At 32.6% G+C, this 16,591-nt stretch overlaps 2 protein-coding genes across 9 annotated transcripts; both read left to right on the plus strand.

The window, feature by feature from the left end:
- Window positions 1–257: 257 nt before the first annotated feature.
- On the plus strand, window positions 258–7,525 carry LOC137806488 (transcription factor SRM1). Of its 4 annotated transcripts, none has more exons than XM_068606634.2 (4): window positions 530–774; window positions 1,047–1,244; window positions 2,514–3,268; window positions 6,608–7,525. In XM_068606634.2, the coding sequence occupies exons 3-4, from the start codon at window positions 2,883–2,885 to the stop codon at window positions 7,104–7,106; spliced, it is 885 nt and encodes a 294-aa protein (XP_068462735.1). In that variant the 5' UTR covers window positions 530–774; window positions 1,047–1,244; window positions 2,514–2,882; the 3' UTR covers window positions 7,107–7,525. The 4 variants fall into 4 exon arrangements, with proteins under 4 accessions (XP_068462731.1, XP_068462735.1, XP_068462736.1 ...); XM_068606635.2 differs by having other exon boundaries at window positions 1,066–1,244; XM_068606630.1 differs by lacking the exon at window positions 1,047–1,244 and having other exon boundaries at window positions 258–774.
- A 3,919-nt stretch (window positions 7,526–11,444) lies between these two features.
- LOC137806489 (gluconokinase) lies at window positions 11,445–16,591 on the plus strand. 5 transcript variants are annotated; one of them, XM_068606636.2, is made up of 6 exons: window positions 11,947–12,026; window positions 15,001–15,130; window positions 15,338–15,363; window positions 15,450–15,492; window positions 15,798–15,877; window positions 15,979–16,591. In XM_068606636.2, exons 2-6 carry the CDS (start codon window positions 15,075–15,077, stop codon window positions 16,419–16,421), a joined length of 648 nt encoding a protein of 215 aa, XP_068462737.1. In that variant the 5' UTR covers window positions 11,947–12,026; window positions 15,001–15,074; the 3' UTR covers window positions 16,422–16,591. The 5 variants fall into 5 exon arrangements, 4 of the variants coding, with proteins under 4 accessions (XP_090156107.1, XP_068462737.1, XP_068462738.1 ...); XM_068606637.2 differs by lacking the exon at window positions 11,947–12,026 and having other exon boundaries at window positions 14,997–15,130; window positions 15,252–15,363; XM_068606638.1 differs by lacking the exon at window positions 11,947–12,026 and having other exon boundaries at window positions 15,244–15,363.

Raw genomic sequence — 16,591 nt, forward strand, 5'->3', positions numbered from 1 at the left:
ATAGTATTATTTAAAGGTATTAATATTTTTAGCCTATAATTAAACATTTAAAAAATATTAATTTAACAATTAGATAGTGAACAAAATTATCAATTAATAATTTTGATAGGATAAAATCTAATTTTAAAATTATTTCATTTTAATATTAAAATTTATAATCTCATATGCACATTCAAATAACAAGATGACACGTTTTATACAAGCATGTTTTTTGGAATGGAAAAAATATTACAACCTTGTGAAACGTAAAGAGACATAATTATTGAATGTCCCATACCATGTGCAGACTCGGGTGGCTTTCGTTTTAGCCGGCAAAATTTGACTTTCATCTGATGTGGTTTGCAATGATTGATTCACCACAAGGTGTTGTTGCAACTTGGGTGCATAACTAGGTCTTTATCCAAAACACCCAAAAAAAGGAACATCCTTTAATTAATTATTTATTATTCAATTTGTATAATAATATAATATGCTAAAAAAATTACATTCAATCCTTCATGATTACTTCTCTTAAACCATCACACTTTTATTGTTAGTTTATCTGGAATGTATGCACTTACTGTTCTGATAAGATAAACAGAAAGAAAGAATTTGCATAGCTCCAAAAAAAAGGGTTCATGAGAGAGAAGCATTTCACTGATCCAGTTCAGTACCTATATATAGACCCATACAGCTTTATTTGACTCTTTTCTGTGTGTAACAGTCTTTCTGAGCTGAAGGTAGTTAGCATAAAAAGGATTGAAGCAAGCAAGCACTCCAAGAAGGAAGATAAAGGTAATACCTTGGCTTCATTATTTTTCACAAACTCTCCTAATTCATTGCAATCAATTTAAATCTTTTTCTGCTGCTTATTATGCTCTCGTATCCTATGTTATGCTATGATTGTTACTTTGCCTCATCATTTCCAATTTTTTATTCTTGTTGGAATGTGAAAAATAAAGCAAAAGGGGTTAAAAAAGATTCATTCTTTCTCTCTCTAACTTTCCTTTTGGTTTATTCCTCAATCTTTTCTTTCTCTCTCTTCATCTTGTATCATCATCTGTCAGATATTAATGCGCCCTGCAGATTCCTGTGGGTTGCAACTTGGGTTCTGGCTTTTTCAATCCCCGCTGTCCTATTTGTGGCAAAGCTGTTGTTGAGATGGGACCAATTGTGACCCTTCTTCCATCTCTTTCTGGTATCTAAGGATAACCCTCAATGTCATTAATGATTTCCTAGTTCTGCCCTTAACAGATTCTTACCCAGTTAAGGCTTTTAATCTTAAATCTGGTTCTCTTCTGCTTTTCCTTTTTTTTTCTTCTTAATATCTATATTATCTTTATCTTCCTTTGTTGGGATAATTGTCAATTTCATTTTATTTTTTAAATAGGCTAAAGTTAATTCTAAAATCAAAATGAAATATTTTTGAAAATTATATGAATTTTCTTTTCCACCAAAAAATTTGAAGAAACAAGGGACAGAGTCTTTCACAATCAGAAATAGGTTTTTAACTTTTTACTTGACTGTCAATTATATCAGTTAAATGGTGTTAAAGACAGACTTAGGTTGGTTAGTTAGAGAGTCAGAAGCCTGAGAATGCTCGCTGTACCTTTGGCCAACTATGCTGTTGAGGGATTAGTTACTACTAATCACTTTTAGCTCATAAAAAAAAGCATAGCAATACCTCAACTGAAGGGAATCAACCGTTTATGTTACTGTTCCAAGGTAAGTTGAATTGGGTTACTAGGTTTTTTTATCAAAATGTTGAGATTGAAGTTGTTTTGCTTACTCTTGCAAGGTTTTTTATTGATAGCCAAGATGGAAATAAAGACCTAAACTCATTTGATAATCACTATAATGTTCTTATAAATAACCCTTTGGTCTTTCTGAAACTTCAACTTTAGAATGCTTAGAGTGTTTGTGCAACCGTTACATTAAAAGAAACTCATTTCCATCTCAATGAAACAAAAGACTTGTACGTTTAGTGCATAGGAAAGTGAGAAGCTTTGTTTGAAGACTCTGAAACGGTAATCCAGACAAGTACTTAAAGATGCAGGTTGGACCTTGATTTGGTCTTCAGGGTAGGCTTTGAACTTAAAGTGATGTAGCAAGAATAAAAAACAAAATACGAGGGCATTGAATGTGTTCAGTGAATGTGAGATTTACATCGGTTATAGGTTTTAGTTATGGTGGTGGAAAGATATATTTCTGTGGTCCTGTGCTGTTAAAACTGTTCTTATCAGTAGAGCTATGGATAATCTATTTTTCCTTTTTGCATATGAAATATAGTAATTTAAATGCTTTTGTTATTATCAATTATAGATTTCTCGGTTTTTCTACTTTGTTTATTTATGAATTGTCTCTTTCGTATATTAGAAATCCAGAGCCCTAATTACCATCTCATTGACTGACATCACATCAATGTCCATATTTTCACTTCCCTTAAAATGCCAAGTATTGCATCTTTGTATTAATGATTATCAGATTTTTCTCATGCCCTAACTGTACTTTGTTGCCTTTTCATTCATTAATAGGTAAACAATTCACAAGAGTCCAGTTTTTCAATTCTGAAGCAAAATCACCACTGAAATTTTACATACCTCAGTGTTTGGGATTGAGTTGGTATTGAACTCTGTTCTGCTTCGTGGCATTTTCTGTCTCTGTTGATTCTACTCCAGGACTGGAACTTATTCCAACATATCTGCTCCAATAGTTTAGCATAAGATCAAAGTAATATTAAGGTACTCTTCAAAGAAATAAACTAGATCCATTATTCCCATGAAACAAACCAGTGTGTTTGTGGAATTTAAGGTGTGCGCTTGACGTAGATTGTTGAACTATTAAATAGAAACCTTTCCTCTCCTTTTGAAACAAATCTCAGTAGTTGATTTAAACAAGACTAGATGACTGTGGATGAAGTCGGGAGTAGCTCCGAGTGGAGCAAAGAACAGGATAAAGCATTTGAAAATGCCTTGGCAATTCATCCTGAAGATGCTTCGGACAGATGGAAGAAGATTGCGGCTGATGTACCAGGGAAAACCTTGGAAGAGATTAAGCACCACTACGAGCTCTTGGTTGAAGATGTTAATCAGATTGAATCTGGTTGCGTACCTTTGCCATCTTATAATTATTCTTCAGAGGGCTCAGCAGGCCATGCTAGTGATGAAGGAGCCGGCAAGAAGGGAGGCAGTTCATGGAATAGTAACAACGAATCAAATCATGGAAATAAGGCTTCAAGATCAGATCAGGAACGACGAAAGGGTATTGCATGGACAGAGGATGAACACAAGTTAGTTTCTCTTTGCTTAAATATTTAGAAAGCCTATATATCCTAGTATATGGCATGGTAAGCAGAGGCAGGTTGCTTATTATTAATTTTGACATTGTTTGAATTTGTTATCTCAAGTTTGTTTTTTTAACCAAAAGGTTTTTTGGTAGTTGGAACTTGAATCTGATTATATAGTTGATCCTTGTGTGCGTTAACTAATTGTTTCTTCTGATCTTTGTCAGCTTATTTTTCATTCAGTCTCAAATGCACGACTTTAATTGTTTTACAAGAATATTTTACTAAACCATACTTGCTCCTCGATGACTTTAGTCATCTGTTTGGATTGCGCCACTGGTTTGTGTTTATAAGAGTATTTTAGTTTCGATCCTTTCAGAAATATTAGTTTTGATCTTACTGTGGAAGAGACCCTATTCTGACAGGAAGCCTACTTGTTACTTCTTTTGTTGTCATGCTCCATGATTTCCATAAAAAAATGCTCTTCTAGTAGTTTTTATCTAGATTAATGCTGTGCAGCTAGCTAGCAACAAATGATTATGTTAAATTGAGCATCTGGGGCATGGGATTAAAACTGAGATGGTTTTATACATATTATTGTGTTAGCACATACTATGGTCCATAGGAGTGGCACCTGTGTTCCATTGGTGTCTGAAAGTTTGTCCTTGGATGGATAGAGTTCTTTTCAAGTTGATACTTAGTTGGATAAACATGCTAGCAAGTTGAAAATTTTAAAGAACCAATTCAATAGGCATGCTCTTTCAGAAAATAAATAAATAAAATATTACAAGCTGTTACTTTCAAGAACCAAATTGTATGTTAACTCCATATTATTTGTTTTGTTGACCACAAACTTGAACGGTATTTATAATCTGGAGATGGTGAAAAGGTATTCAGATTAGGTTTCTGTTTAGAGGAAGAGCAAGTCAAACTCATAGTTCTGCTATTGCTTGGAATGAATATGAAGTTGAAATTTTAATTATTTTTTATTGTATTAATGCTTCATTGGAGCAATAATAGTATCTAATTTTCAAGTGATATGCCTGATGATAGTTTCTGGATGTGTACGCGAGAGAATACACTAAGAAGAAATGTTTAGATGATCGATTAATCATCAAACAATTTTGTGAAGTCAAGGACTTCTGAAATGAAAATATTTAAGTATAATGCAGAATTGTTAAAAGCCTAAAACAGTCTCTTGCCTGAGCCAAAAAAACATGCCCCAAGTCACTGTAGTCAATGATGCTCTATTACTTAAGGTGACTTCTCTTTAGGAAGGTCATTCTGCAGTAAAAAATTATTCATTTCTCTTACATTTGTTTTGATTTTATATCTGAGGTAGTTTAATCCCGTCTGGTGTGAAGCTTACTGAGTTAATAACGCTATAGAATCATCATCTTGGCTGTTGGATGGTTAAGCTATTAAACACACTTCTGCTGCTTATTCCAAAGTAGAACTAGAATGTAGTCCATCCATAGTGACACTAGTCTTAAGTTGTGGACTTACAAAAGATACAGTATTTAATGGAATAGTTAAACTTCTGAGTTTGAGTCCTCACAAGTTAATCAATTATTTCATTTTCTATTTTGTCTTTTGCTGATAGAAGTTGTGGGTTCCCTGTTTTGTTTTCTTCTTTTAAACCCCTTTTATCCCTTTACATTTTGAAATCATAGACACAGCTAGTGAATGGGACTTGTGCTGTAAATTTTTCTCCTTTAGTCATACTTGTGTTCTATATGGCAGTTTATTTTTATAGTCTCAGTCGTAGAACTTATCCCATAAAGTTTTTTAAACATGTGAAAAACATCATAGTATGCTTGAAGAATATTATTAATATATTATAGAGTGTTAACTACTCGTACAGGTTCATCAGAAGTCGTGCAAGTTTCATTGTTGGGCACTAGTAGACTAAAGCCTCATTTGATCAGACAAACTTTTCTCCAAAGCCTTATACATATTTAATTGTTTGTTACCATCAAAATTAAGGGTCTGTAACCATCTTTGGTCTAACAAAGATGAACAACCATACAAAATCTTCTATTGGTCCAAGCCAGGAGTTAAATGTAGGGCTTGTAATCAGCTTGGCCACCTGAAGAATATCTACAGAATAAACCAAACCAATAAGGGTACTTAGCTCAAGTTGTTGAATGTCATCAACAGAAGGAGGAACAACTATTTATGCTACATTGTATTAGCTAACAAGAGCAAAGGAAGCATGGTCAATAGATGGTGGATGCACAAACCATATGACCCACAATACTATTCTCTTTAATAAAATTGTGATGGAGATGGCCAAATGTTCTTTGTTTGAGAAAGGACTTTCAAATTTTTTTTGGCTTAGGGAAGTTAATACCTTAATGTATCAACTAAATATTTTGCCCACCAAAGCTTTAAAAAATAGCTTTTGATGTTTGGTATGAAAGAAAATCCTCTATGGATCATCTAATTTTTGTTGGAAGCATATGTTATCCTCTTATTCTTGAAGTAATAAGAGAAAAACTTGCTCATAAGTAGTTGGAATTTTTCTTGGGGTACTACAGTAACTCCAAAGGATAAAAAATATATAACTTGAAGATGAAGAGAGTACTGATAAGTTAGGATATGAAATTTGATTAGTTACCAAGATCGGACTAGAACAAATGTCAAGCTAAAGGTCCTAGTAAAAGATTGCTTGAAGAATAAAATCTTCAAGAAGAAAATTTTGAAGATGAATGAAACTATAAGAGTGAAACTGAGTTTCCATTGAGAGGTAGAAGAACAATTATGTGCTAGATGTAATGTGGCTACAATCTGGTCCTTGGCAATTAAAATAATTTTTCTTGTGGCAAGGTCATGAATGAAATACTCAAAAAGAAGAGAAAAAAAGTTATTGAATAGTTAAATCTTTTGTAAGTTTTTGTACAGAGATAAGACTCTAGACCTGTTATGGACATATAAAATATTCTTTAATACAATAGACTATTCTAAAGTTATATTTCTAGATCCGCATTTCGGTACAGTATCATCATTTGCAACTGCAATGAGTTAGTCTGTAGTCATTTTGACATACGAATTGAAAAGAATAGGAGATGGAGTCATGTGATCAGAATCAATAGTCTAATTAGTTTGATACATAGGGCCAACAGTATTGAATGTACTTTCACCTTTCATGTACTAACACATCCTTGATCATTATAGATTTTTTTCTTCTGTTAAGTTAAAAACTAAGGATCTCTGTTGCATGTGGATTTGATAATTTTATGAATAATAATGTACATTTCATTGGTACTTTTTCTTCTGGTATCTTGACATGCTTCCAATTACAATTTTCGTTTTTAACAATTACATATTTCTTTGCTTGAACAGGTTATTTCTTCTTGGCTTGGAAAAGTATGGAAAAGGTGACTGGCGAAGCATATCAAGGAACTTTGTAGTGACAAGAACACCTACACAAGTTGCAAGCCATGCCCAAAAATACTTCATTCGTTTGAACTCGATGAATAAAGATAGAAGGCGATCCAGCATACATGATATCACCAGTGTCAACAACGGGGAAGTTTCAGCACCTCAAGGACCAATTACTGGCCAAACAAATGGTTCTGCAGCAAACTCTGGAAAATCTACCAAACCAGCCCCTCCCACCCCAACTGCTGCCCCAAGTGTAGGAATATATGCTGCTCCAACCATTGGACAACCTGTAGGAGGACCCCTTGTATCTGCAGTTGGCACCCCAGTGAACCTTCCTACATCGGCACACATGGCATATGGTCTTGGTGGCCCGGTTCCTGTGACAGTTGTTCCTGGAGCCCCAATGAACTTGGGTCCTGTGCCATACCCCATGCCACATACATCTGCTCATAGATGAAGTTCTGTTCAAAGGTCTAATGTACAAAAAAAGGACACAGAAGACTACATGGTTTCTGAATATAATGTAAGGATTTGTTTGGATAAATTTCTCCTCTAAGTAGCTCTAGGAGGAAAAGAATGAGAAGGAAAAATGAAATATTATTTTCTTTGTCCAGCTAGAAGTGTTTATGGAGAAGTTTATCCAAATATGTCCTAATTCTTTTCCTATTCCAAAAGATGCTTATGTGCGAGGTTTATGTCCCATCAATTATTTCAAATAAGCGATACTTAGATTGTAGCATTAGAATGTATCTGCATCGGCTGCCATGGATGGAATATCTGGCAGCCTTGACATACGACAACATGAAAGTAAGGTTGTTTTGTAGACATTGAAATTGTCTTTGTTAGTCATATAAAGTGGTCCATGCTGTAGGGAAAGTTTTTGTGTCTTTGAATTGTTATTGTTGTATTTTGACTTAGTTCCAGTTGGATCTAAATGTCCCATCTACCATCAATTGTTAGCAGGTTAGTCCTATTACAACATTTAAGTGTGGATGTACAAAAGGAATAGGTGTATTAATTATGTCTACTAAAGTTTAACATCACAAACAAAATTCTTTATTAGGAAGCACTTCCAATAAGTTCTATATTCATAAAGTTTGAGAAATATTTGGATGACTATAGTGTGGTGCTTGCATTTGGTGCAATTTTAGACCCAATGATGAAGTTAAAAATATTAGGTTTTTACTTTGGAAATATTGATTCACTTACCTAGGAGCTAAAATTGGACCAAAATCAAGGAAAAATTATAGAATTTTTTTACTGAATATTTTAACAAAGGTTTGATAAGATCATCTAATGTTCAAAAGCATAAGCATGTACAATCTTCATCGTCATCTACTTCTAAATCAAGCCTTTTTTTTGTGTAAGTTGTTTACTTTAATGTACTTTAACTAATTTTTTAGTTTTTGTGTCACTTGTCTATTATGCACGTTACTAACTTATTACATCATAATATCAATTAAAAAATGTGCAAGCTTCCATTAGCTAATAACCCCAATTATGAACACTTATAAAAAAATCACACTCTTATATGTGAAAATCATGCAACCAACTAGGTGCAACAAATAAGCTTGAGTAACAACTGTCTATTGTTTGTTGTCGCATGCCTTCTTATATACCTCTCTCAACTAACTAATTGCCTAGTCTTTGAAGTTGTAGTAGTACTAAGGATGACAATGCGAGCTCGCCGCATTTTCCTGTCCCACATAGGAAATGTGGGTTGATTTTATTGGTTCATCTCACATAAGATGGCCCACGGGCTTGTGCGCCAACCCACATAAGAAATGTTGTTTTTCTAGATATTAATGAAAAATAAAATTTCAAATATAAAATTTGAATATTTTTTTTTTGTTTATTACTTTTTTTTCTTATTTAGATGAATTATGTAAATGGTCTCACAATATTAATATTATTATGACGACACATGCGTAATAAGATATGGGTAAAATAAATTATTATGATATTCAGATTTTCAATGAAATTTGAATTTTGATTATACTATTAAATTGACTAATAAAATATATACTCCTTTTTAAGGTAATATATGTATATACATGATTACTATTTCAATTGAATAATAATATAAAATAATATGATATATATATATATAACACTATATTTAAATTTTATTATAAAAATGACTTAGGTCCGACTACTACATTGGAGGAGTATTGAAATTCTAAAAAATTTATGCATTTCATAAAGACAAAAACACACTATTAATTAAATAAATAAATAAATATATATATATATATATATATATATATATATATAAATAAGTCTTACCGAATTTTGTGAACGTGTTATGAATTAGGAATTAAGAGAAGTTTCTTTTTGCACCTTATACTTCATAAAGTATTGAAATTATTCTTTGCCTTTTTTTATTGAATGTTTTTTCTTTAATTCCAGAATGTGGAATCTTGAGACTTTCTAGGTTACAAAAATCATATTTTTGATTTAGATTATAGAATTCATAATACAATTTTGTATTATGGATTGTACAATACCAAATACAAATTTGTATTTTGGATTGTATAATATTAGATGAATAATTTTGAAATTTTTGAGAGTATGAGGGTGCAAGAAGAAATTATGGGGGGTACAAAAAGAAATTTCCATAATTTTAATATGTGAGAATTATGGAGGATGTCCTGTCTCGAACTTGGCTCATGCGAGTTGCAGGTTATGTGAGGCAGACCTAATCCCAAGTTAAAATAGGTAGCTCGCGCCACATTTTTTTATTATCGAGCCGCAGGTCAACCCGTCCCACAATGCCATCCTTAAGTAGCACGATCAACACAATGTGTCTTTACCAACAACTTCGTAGCCCCAACTGCATCTAAGGTAGGGTACGTGTAGAAATTCCACGTAATGGGTAGGTGCAACTAATTTGACCTATTATCGAATGTGATGCTTAATTCCCCAAATGGTAGATGAAAAGAATTTGTATCTAGATGCCACCTCACTACAAAGGCAAACAACAATCTTTTGTCTGCAATGTTATATCTAGCATGAACCAAAATGACTAAACTCGACAACTCAAACACAACTTCTATCCATTCCTGTAACGTTCCCAACTTATTCAATTTTTGAGCAATGAGACACAAATTTTAGTTCACCACGATCGTACAACAACCAATGAATTTCATTTGAGAATTGAAGTCTAATAAATAACACATTAATTTCAATGCATGTATATAAACATTATTACTTACCACTTCAATTCGTAATTGTCTATTCACATGCTCCTCAAAACTAGCAAGTAAGAATCTATCCATGGACCCTCAAAGATAGGCTTCATCATCCTCCACTACATGAGTCTCCTCAACTATCACATTTTCTTCATATTCGTCACCTTCAACAATGTTAGTAGCACCACTCGACTTTATTCGTCTAATGGACATAGTTGGTTGTACATGATCTTTCTAAGAACATCATTCACTAATTTTATATGTTTTTTTTACATATACGTAAATAAAATTAATATTTAATAGTTAAACACAACTCTACAAAAGAAAATATATTTTTAAATAAACTTCCCATTGTAGCTTTCTAGAATCGTCTTACTAGAATATGTTTTCAGACTAAGCTTTTCAAAAAATATTTCGAAAAGTTTTCTAAAAACATATTTGAGAAAGTTATTTCAAGAAACTTATTATAGAAATATGTGGCGGAAAAGTTATTTGAGAAATCATCCATTAAGACACACCTCCCCTGTTCGGGAATTCAAATATTGCCATAAAGCAAAAATATTGCACCTATAATTCTTTAACGATGTTCTTTGTATAAGAATGTTGCCAATCCAATAGAATCCCATTGGAGATGAATGGAAAGCACGAACCAAGTAACCAAAGCACAAGGAGAGAAAAAGTGCAACCACAATGCAAATGGAATAATGCAACTGAGGAGGATACGAGAAGGAGGAAAAAAATGCTTTTAAATTATAAATCTTTAAGGGCATTTCTATAATTTTCTTACGTGATGAGTGGAGGTTCAAAAATGGGGGTGGGGGTTCAAAATTGGGGGTTCAGAAAGCACAAACCTTGAACAATGAAGAAGGAGGGTACATTCCGGAAAAAAAATCCAGAAAAAAATTATTGTATTTCAGAAATAAAAGTCCAGAAAAATGAAAAACCCATTCTGGATAAAAAAAATCCATAATATAAAATTTTGTTTCGAAAAAAAAATTCCAGAACACATATTTCAGAAATTTTTTTAAGGACAGTTTCGTCTTTTCCACTGGAATCGGGTGCATCTTTTCCACTGGAATCGGGTGCAGTGATATGGTGCAGGAAGCAATTGCCAATTGAATATTGTGTGGAAGAAAGAGCCAAGTCTTGTTTGGACCTGCACTTCCATACCTTCTTGTGCTAAGTTGTTTTTTTTATTAAAAAAATAGCATTTTTTAATATTCTGATTACATAATTTGGAAGTCTTTTTTCTAGATTCAAAATTAGTTTTTAGATTATGTAATTTGGAAGCCTTTTGTGATTAGCTTCCAGTTTACATAATCCAGAAGTCTTTTCTATACATAAGATTAACTTCTGAATTATGTAATCTGGAATTTTTTTTTTCAGATGTGTGATTAACTTTCGGATTACATAATTTGAAAGTTTTTAAAATATGAGATTAACTTTGGGATTATGTAATTCGGTTCATAGGCTTATTTCAAATTAAAAAAGAATTTCAGATTTTATAAATCTAAAGAACACTTCCGGATCCAAACATATCTTCCAGATTATGTATAGGGTGACACAAAAAAGGATAAAACGGTATTTTCATATTTAGTATGGGGTGACACAAGAAAGTATGGAAGTGTAGGAAGAAAGAGTCCTTATTTGGTGGAAGGGAAGGTAAAGTAGGAGGGAAGTGTAGGAAGGAGCAGAAAGCACGATAATGGAGGGTGGCAACAGCAACAACAACAACCCCGAGGAATTGGCCGTGGGGTGTTTGCTTTCGATCAGCACAATGTTGGGCGACGAATTCGAAGGCCAGGTTGTCACCTTCGATCGCCCCTCCAACATCCCCGTAATCCAGGAACCTTCCAAACATGGCCCTCGTCGAAACATTCGGTTTCTCAAGCCTAATTACATCAAAGACTTCACCTTTCTTGGCCAGGTCGAAGACCCACTTGATCCCACCAACTGCTTCCTTGACCTCGCCGCTCTCCAAGCTAGGGAAGAAGTTGCCATTAGGTATTCTCGTGCAATTCTTCAACTTTTTGTTTTTTCTAGTTTTCTTTAAATGTGTTTTTCTACGAAATTCATGCGTGGCTTCAAATGATTTTTGGGTGTAGACAAGCAGAGGCTGATGCTGAGAGGATCGGGGTTGGTGTTACCAGCGAGGCGCAGAGCATCTTTGATGCTTTGTCCAAAACGTAAGTGCTGTGTGAGTGAAATATAGTGTTGAACTAACCACTGTGGTGTGGATCGGGATTTTAGCCTTTGTATGTTTGTTTCCTGGCGTGTATTGTCTAGGGATTTTGTCTTTGATTATGTTTTGAAGCAAATAGACTTCAGAGCATGGTGTTTATAGACTAAAATATTTGTAGATTGTTGTGGAAATGTGTATGATAAAAGAAATTAATAAGCTCGCATCTTGGCCCTGTGAAGTAAGGAGGGATATAGTAATTGAGTAGAGAAACAAAAATAGGCAAACTGACTGATCTAGCAAATACATAAGGCAAACATAGCCATGCTCAAAGTCTCATGCAGTTGTTAATGGCATGCTATATGTGTTTAGTGGTGTGGAGTGGCCTTGGGGTTCTACAAATTTAGCATATCAGTGTGTATTTAAGTAGTGGTTTTTTGCAGCGTTGTAGTGGTGTGCTATAGTGAGTTTCACTTAAAAGTTAACTCTGTTTGGACTTCTATTCCTCATACTTTACAGGACTACCTTTTCCCTCCTCGTGTCCCTTACTTCTTCCTTCCAAGTTCACATTTAACTGATATTTGTTGGCGCTTTTTTTTCTTACATTAATTCCAGTATGTCTTTCATATTTTGACTTCATTGCCATGCTCTTGTTGCTCCTAGAGTGATGGTGATTTGTGCATAAACTGACCTTATTATTTATCATGGGTTTCTTTTTTTTTTTTTACTATCTATATGTGTAGCATATACATTATTTGTGCATAAACTGACCATATTATTTATCATGGTTTTCTTTATTCTGGGTTTCTTTTTTGTTTTTTGACTATCTATATTTGTAGCATATACATTATTTATTTTGTGATTGCAAGTAAAAATGGAAGGTGTCACATTTTAACTTTCAAAATTTAAATATGGACCAATATTACAAAATGATGAGGAAATTTGTGAAGACATTGCACATAGGATATAAGTAGGACTGTTAAAATGGAGAAAGGCATTGGAGGTTATTTGAGATTGTCAATTACGTAGCAAGCTCACAGGGAAGTTTTATCATAATTCTACATATGCCTATATTATATGGTATTAAATGCTAGGTTTTAGAAGGACAACAAGCAGTGTTGTTAAATAGCCACTCTAGTGCCTCTATAGCACTATTGCATAGTGGAATTTCTCACATTCCAAATTTCAACTGTGTCTACTATTGTGGTCCCTATCAATGTTGAGGTTGCAGCATTCGTCCTGCATGCTCTTGTCATTTCTTTGAACTCTTCAGCCAATTAATTTTTTGAGTTGATATAATGCTAGTTGATATATATATATATATATATATATATATATATATATATTTTGCAGAAAAAAAAAGACTGTTATGTAACTTTTGCCATATGCCCATTACACTATCTGCTATACAATATAGCAGATTATTGGCTTTCTGCCATTGACAACAAGAAAAATAGTGAGTAGCAAAAATGGAAATTTTAGATGGATGTGTGACCTCACAAGACAGGACAAATAAAAAATGGTTGTGAGACAGATATATATGGCAAATTTTCAAGGTAGTTTGGAGACACGGCACAGGACAAGACTAATTGTGTTTGGGCGGGGACTGTCAGTTTTAACATTGTTTTTTGGACTTCTAATTTTAATTTTGGACCTTATTCATATAAGACTTTCTTATCTCTTTTAATCTACACTTGGAAAATATAAAATTTAGAATTTAGATGCACTATAATCAAGTTTTATATTTTAATTAAATTTAAATAGATATATTTTCCTAATTTGATATTTTAGAAACTAAAATAAAAAATGCTTAGTTATTGATCATGAATTTTGTGTTTTTATGCATATTAATGTGATGTTTTATTATTGATCACAAATCTTACTACTCACGATACAACTTGATTCATGATTCAGAAAATGAATCTTCCAAATTTAAATTTTGACAATTTAAAATTTTTCATCACAAATTGTAAAAAATCATCTTCAGCAAATATACACAATCCTCGTGAATCAATCTCCACACACAATATAATAAATCATGCATACCAAAACAATGCTTAAAATACTATTTACAAGGATGTGTATATTTAGAAAAACTCATTAAAAATGTTTCATTTAGACAAAAAAATACCCTTAAAGAAATAAAAGACTAATGAAAAACTTAAAAATTATAAAATAATACTTTAAAATAAAATATAATAATAATTATTAAATTAAATTAATGAGATATTCTGTCACTGATTGTCGTCATTTCACATATTTTATCACAATTGTTTTCATATTCTATTATTGACTTTTTAAATTTTTTCCTTTGATTTATTAATGTGTCAAAAAGTCTGAGTGTACCTCTTCAATGCAACACGTATTTTTATCACAGACTTTAATACAAGACACATTTTATTAAATTATTAAGTCTTAAGTGTGTCCCAAGATATGGACGTGTCTCCATGAAAGTCTTTACAACATTAAAAACCTCATGATTTATTATTAACATAATGTAAAGAAAAAGATAAAACATATAAAAATGTGATAAAATATACAAATTAAAAAATTAATGACAAAACGGGATAAAACAAACATCAAAATAAAATAAAAAAGAAAAATATATGATAATTGAGTAGTAAAATGTAATATTAAGGTATATTTTTATCAATTAAAATACTATATAATGTTACAAAAGTGTTATTAGATTGATTGAGATAACAAACCATAGTAATAGTAATACATAGTTGAATAGGAACAAGTGAAAGAATAAGAAAATTAGAAAAAAATGTTGATAAATTCTACAATAGATTACAATTGTATATTAGACTATAATTATGCAAGAAATAATTGTTTTTAGTTCTAACTTTATATAAAGAGATGAAATAATTTTAAAAATTATACTATATCACATCATAATTATAAATGTACTTCACTATATGTTGAGTTATCAAAATAAAGAAAATTATTAAGTTTGATTTGGTTGTTGTCAAAATCAGAACATAGGTGTCTGGAAAAAGATTGGTATGTGAAAGTGAGTTGCAGATGCATTGGATTGAGATGAAGCAATGCAATGACTCTGATCCTACGCACTCTCACACGTAGACAACCTCAATCTCACTTCAACAGGTACAACCTTGTTACAGACTTGTACTTAACCACACCTTCTATCTTTTTTTTTATATTTGACTTCGCCAAAATTGAATGTGATTACGACCTTCCTGAATATTATTATATATAAGTTTTGCAGGTTCTCTCTGTTTTTCACGTCTAAATTGTTTTATATACACACAACTTCTCAACAATTCTTTTCATATCTCTCATTACCAAACCCAGATACATCAACATGGCTTCAAACGATGGTAATGATTCACCATTTTTTTCTCGTCTTCAATTTCTGTGCTTTCTTATTTGCACACTCTGAATTCATATCTGGGACCCAAAACAGGTGCAGTTATCGTTGTCATGGGTGTCAGTGGCGCCGGAAAGACGTAAGCTTTTTTCTTTTCACATGTTGTTATTATGGTGGTGGTGGTTTCCTATTCAGTATTAACTTTTAGATTACATTAAAAGAAAAATTCAATCTGTTTGTTGTTTTCGTATATTTGCACGAGATTCAGTGAACAATTTTTTTTGGTTTTTTTATAAATCTTTGAGAATAAGAAATAAATTGACATTAGAAGTGAAAGTCAGCATCAATCAAAAGGCTTTAAAATGTTTGTATACATGAATATAGAAAGAGGATGATCGTTGTTGAGCATGGCTGTTTGGGTTAACATTTCTTATTTATTCGCAGAACAATAGGTCGGAGGCTGGAAAAAGAGATGCAATATAAGTACCTTGATGCTGATGATTTTCACTCTGAATTAAACAAAGGTGTGTGTGTATGGTTATGCACAAGGACTGATTCTATCTGTTTTGTTATTGTTTTTTTCTCATTTTGTTTTGTTTTGATCTCATTTCTTCCAATACAACAGAAAAGATGCGAATGGGAATCCCACTGACAGATGAAGACAGGATGCCGTGGCTTAAAGCACTGCGTGATGTCATAAATGAGTACTTGGATAACAAAAAGGGTCTGATTCTTGGTTGTTCTGCTTTGAAGAATCAATATAGAGAAATGCTTAGATCAGGTTACCCTGCTTATAAATTGGGGACTTATGCAAGTCCTGTTAACTTCATTTTGTTGGATGCTCCTGCTGAAGTGCTGAGTGTTCGAGTTAAGGCCAGAGCTGCAGAAGGAAAACATTATATGCCTGCATCACTTCTGCAATCTCAGATAGATTTGCTCCAGGTTGATCACTGTGAAGGAATACTTAAAGTTGATGCTACTTTGATACCCCAAACCATTGTCAACACCATTTTAAACATGCTCCACTTTCAGGGCTGTTTCCATCATGATTGTATTGAGTTTCATTGATAAAATGAATCTCTAAAATTTCATGGTTTCAACTATAGTTTGTACAAATAAAAGGAGGAATGGTTTAGAGCAGGATAACCTATAGAGAAAAAAAGGGCAAGCTGTACATATGATATTCTCTGTATTTTTCACCATATATGTCGAATATAAGAAAATTCCCAGTTTAACTA

Source organism: Phaseolus vulgaris, chromosome 3 (assembly GCF_051622355.1).
Source record: "Phaseolus vulgaris cultivar YP4 chromosome 3, ASM5162235v1, whole genome shotgun sequence".
Taxonomy (NCBI): Eukaryota; Viridiplantae; Streptophyta; class Magnoliopsida; order Fabales; family Fabaceae; genus Phaseolus; species Phaseolus vulgaris.

Bases quoted from the DNA above. Each gene is read 5' to 3' on its own strand.
- LOC137806488 (XM_068606630.1), top strand. From the start codon at position 2,883: ATGACTGTGGATGAAGTCGGGAGTAGCTCCGAGTGGAGCAAAGAACAG. The intron at 3,269-6,607 runs GTTAGTTTCTCT...TTGCTTGAACAG, and splicing joins TGGACAGAGGATGAACACAA to GTTATTTCTTCTTGGCTTGG.
- LOC137806489 (XM_068606636.2), top strand. From the start codon at position 15,075: ATGACTCTGATCCTACGCACTCTCACACGTAGACAACCTCAATCTCAC. The intron at 15,493-15,797 runs GTAAGCTTTTTT...ATTTATTCGCAG, and splicing joins GTCAGTGGCGCCGGAAAGAC to AACAATAGGTCGGAGGCTGG. The intron at 15,878-15,978 runs GTGTGTGTGTAT...CCAATACAACAG, and splicing joins TCACTCTGAATTAAACAAAG to AAAAGATGCGAATGGGAATC.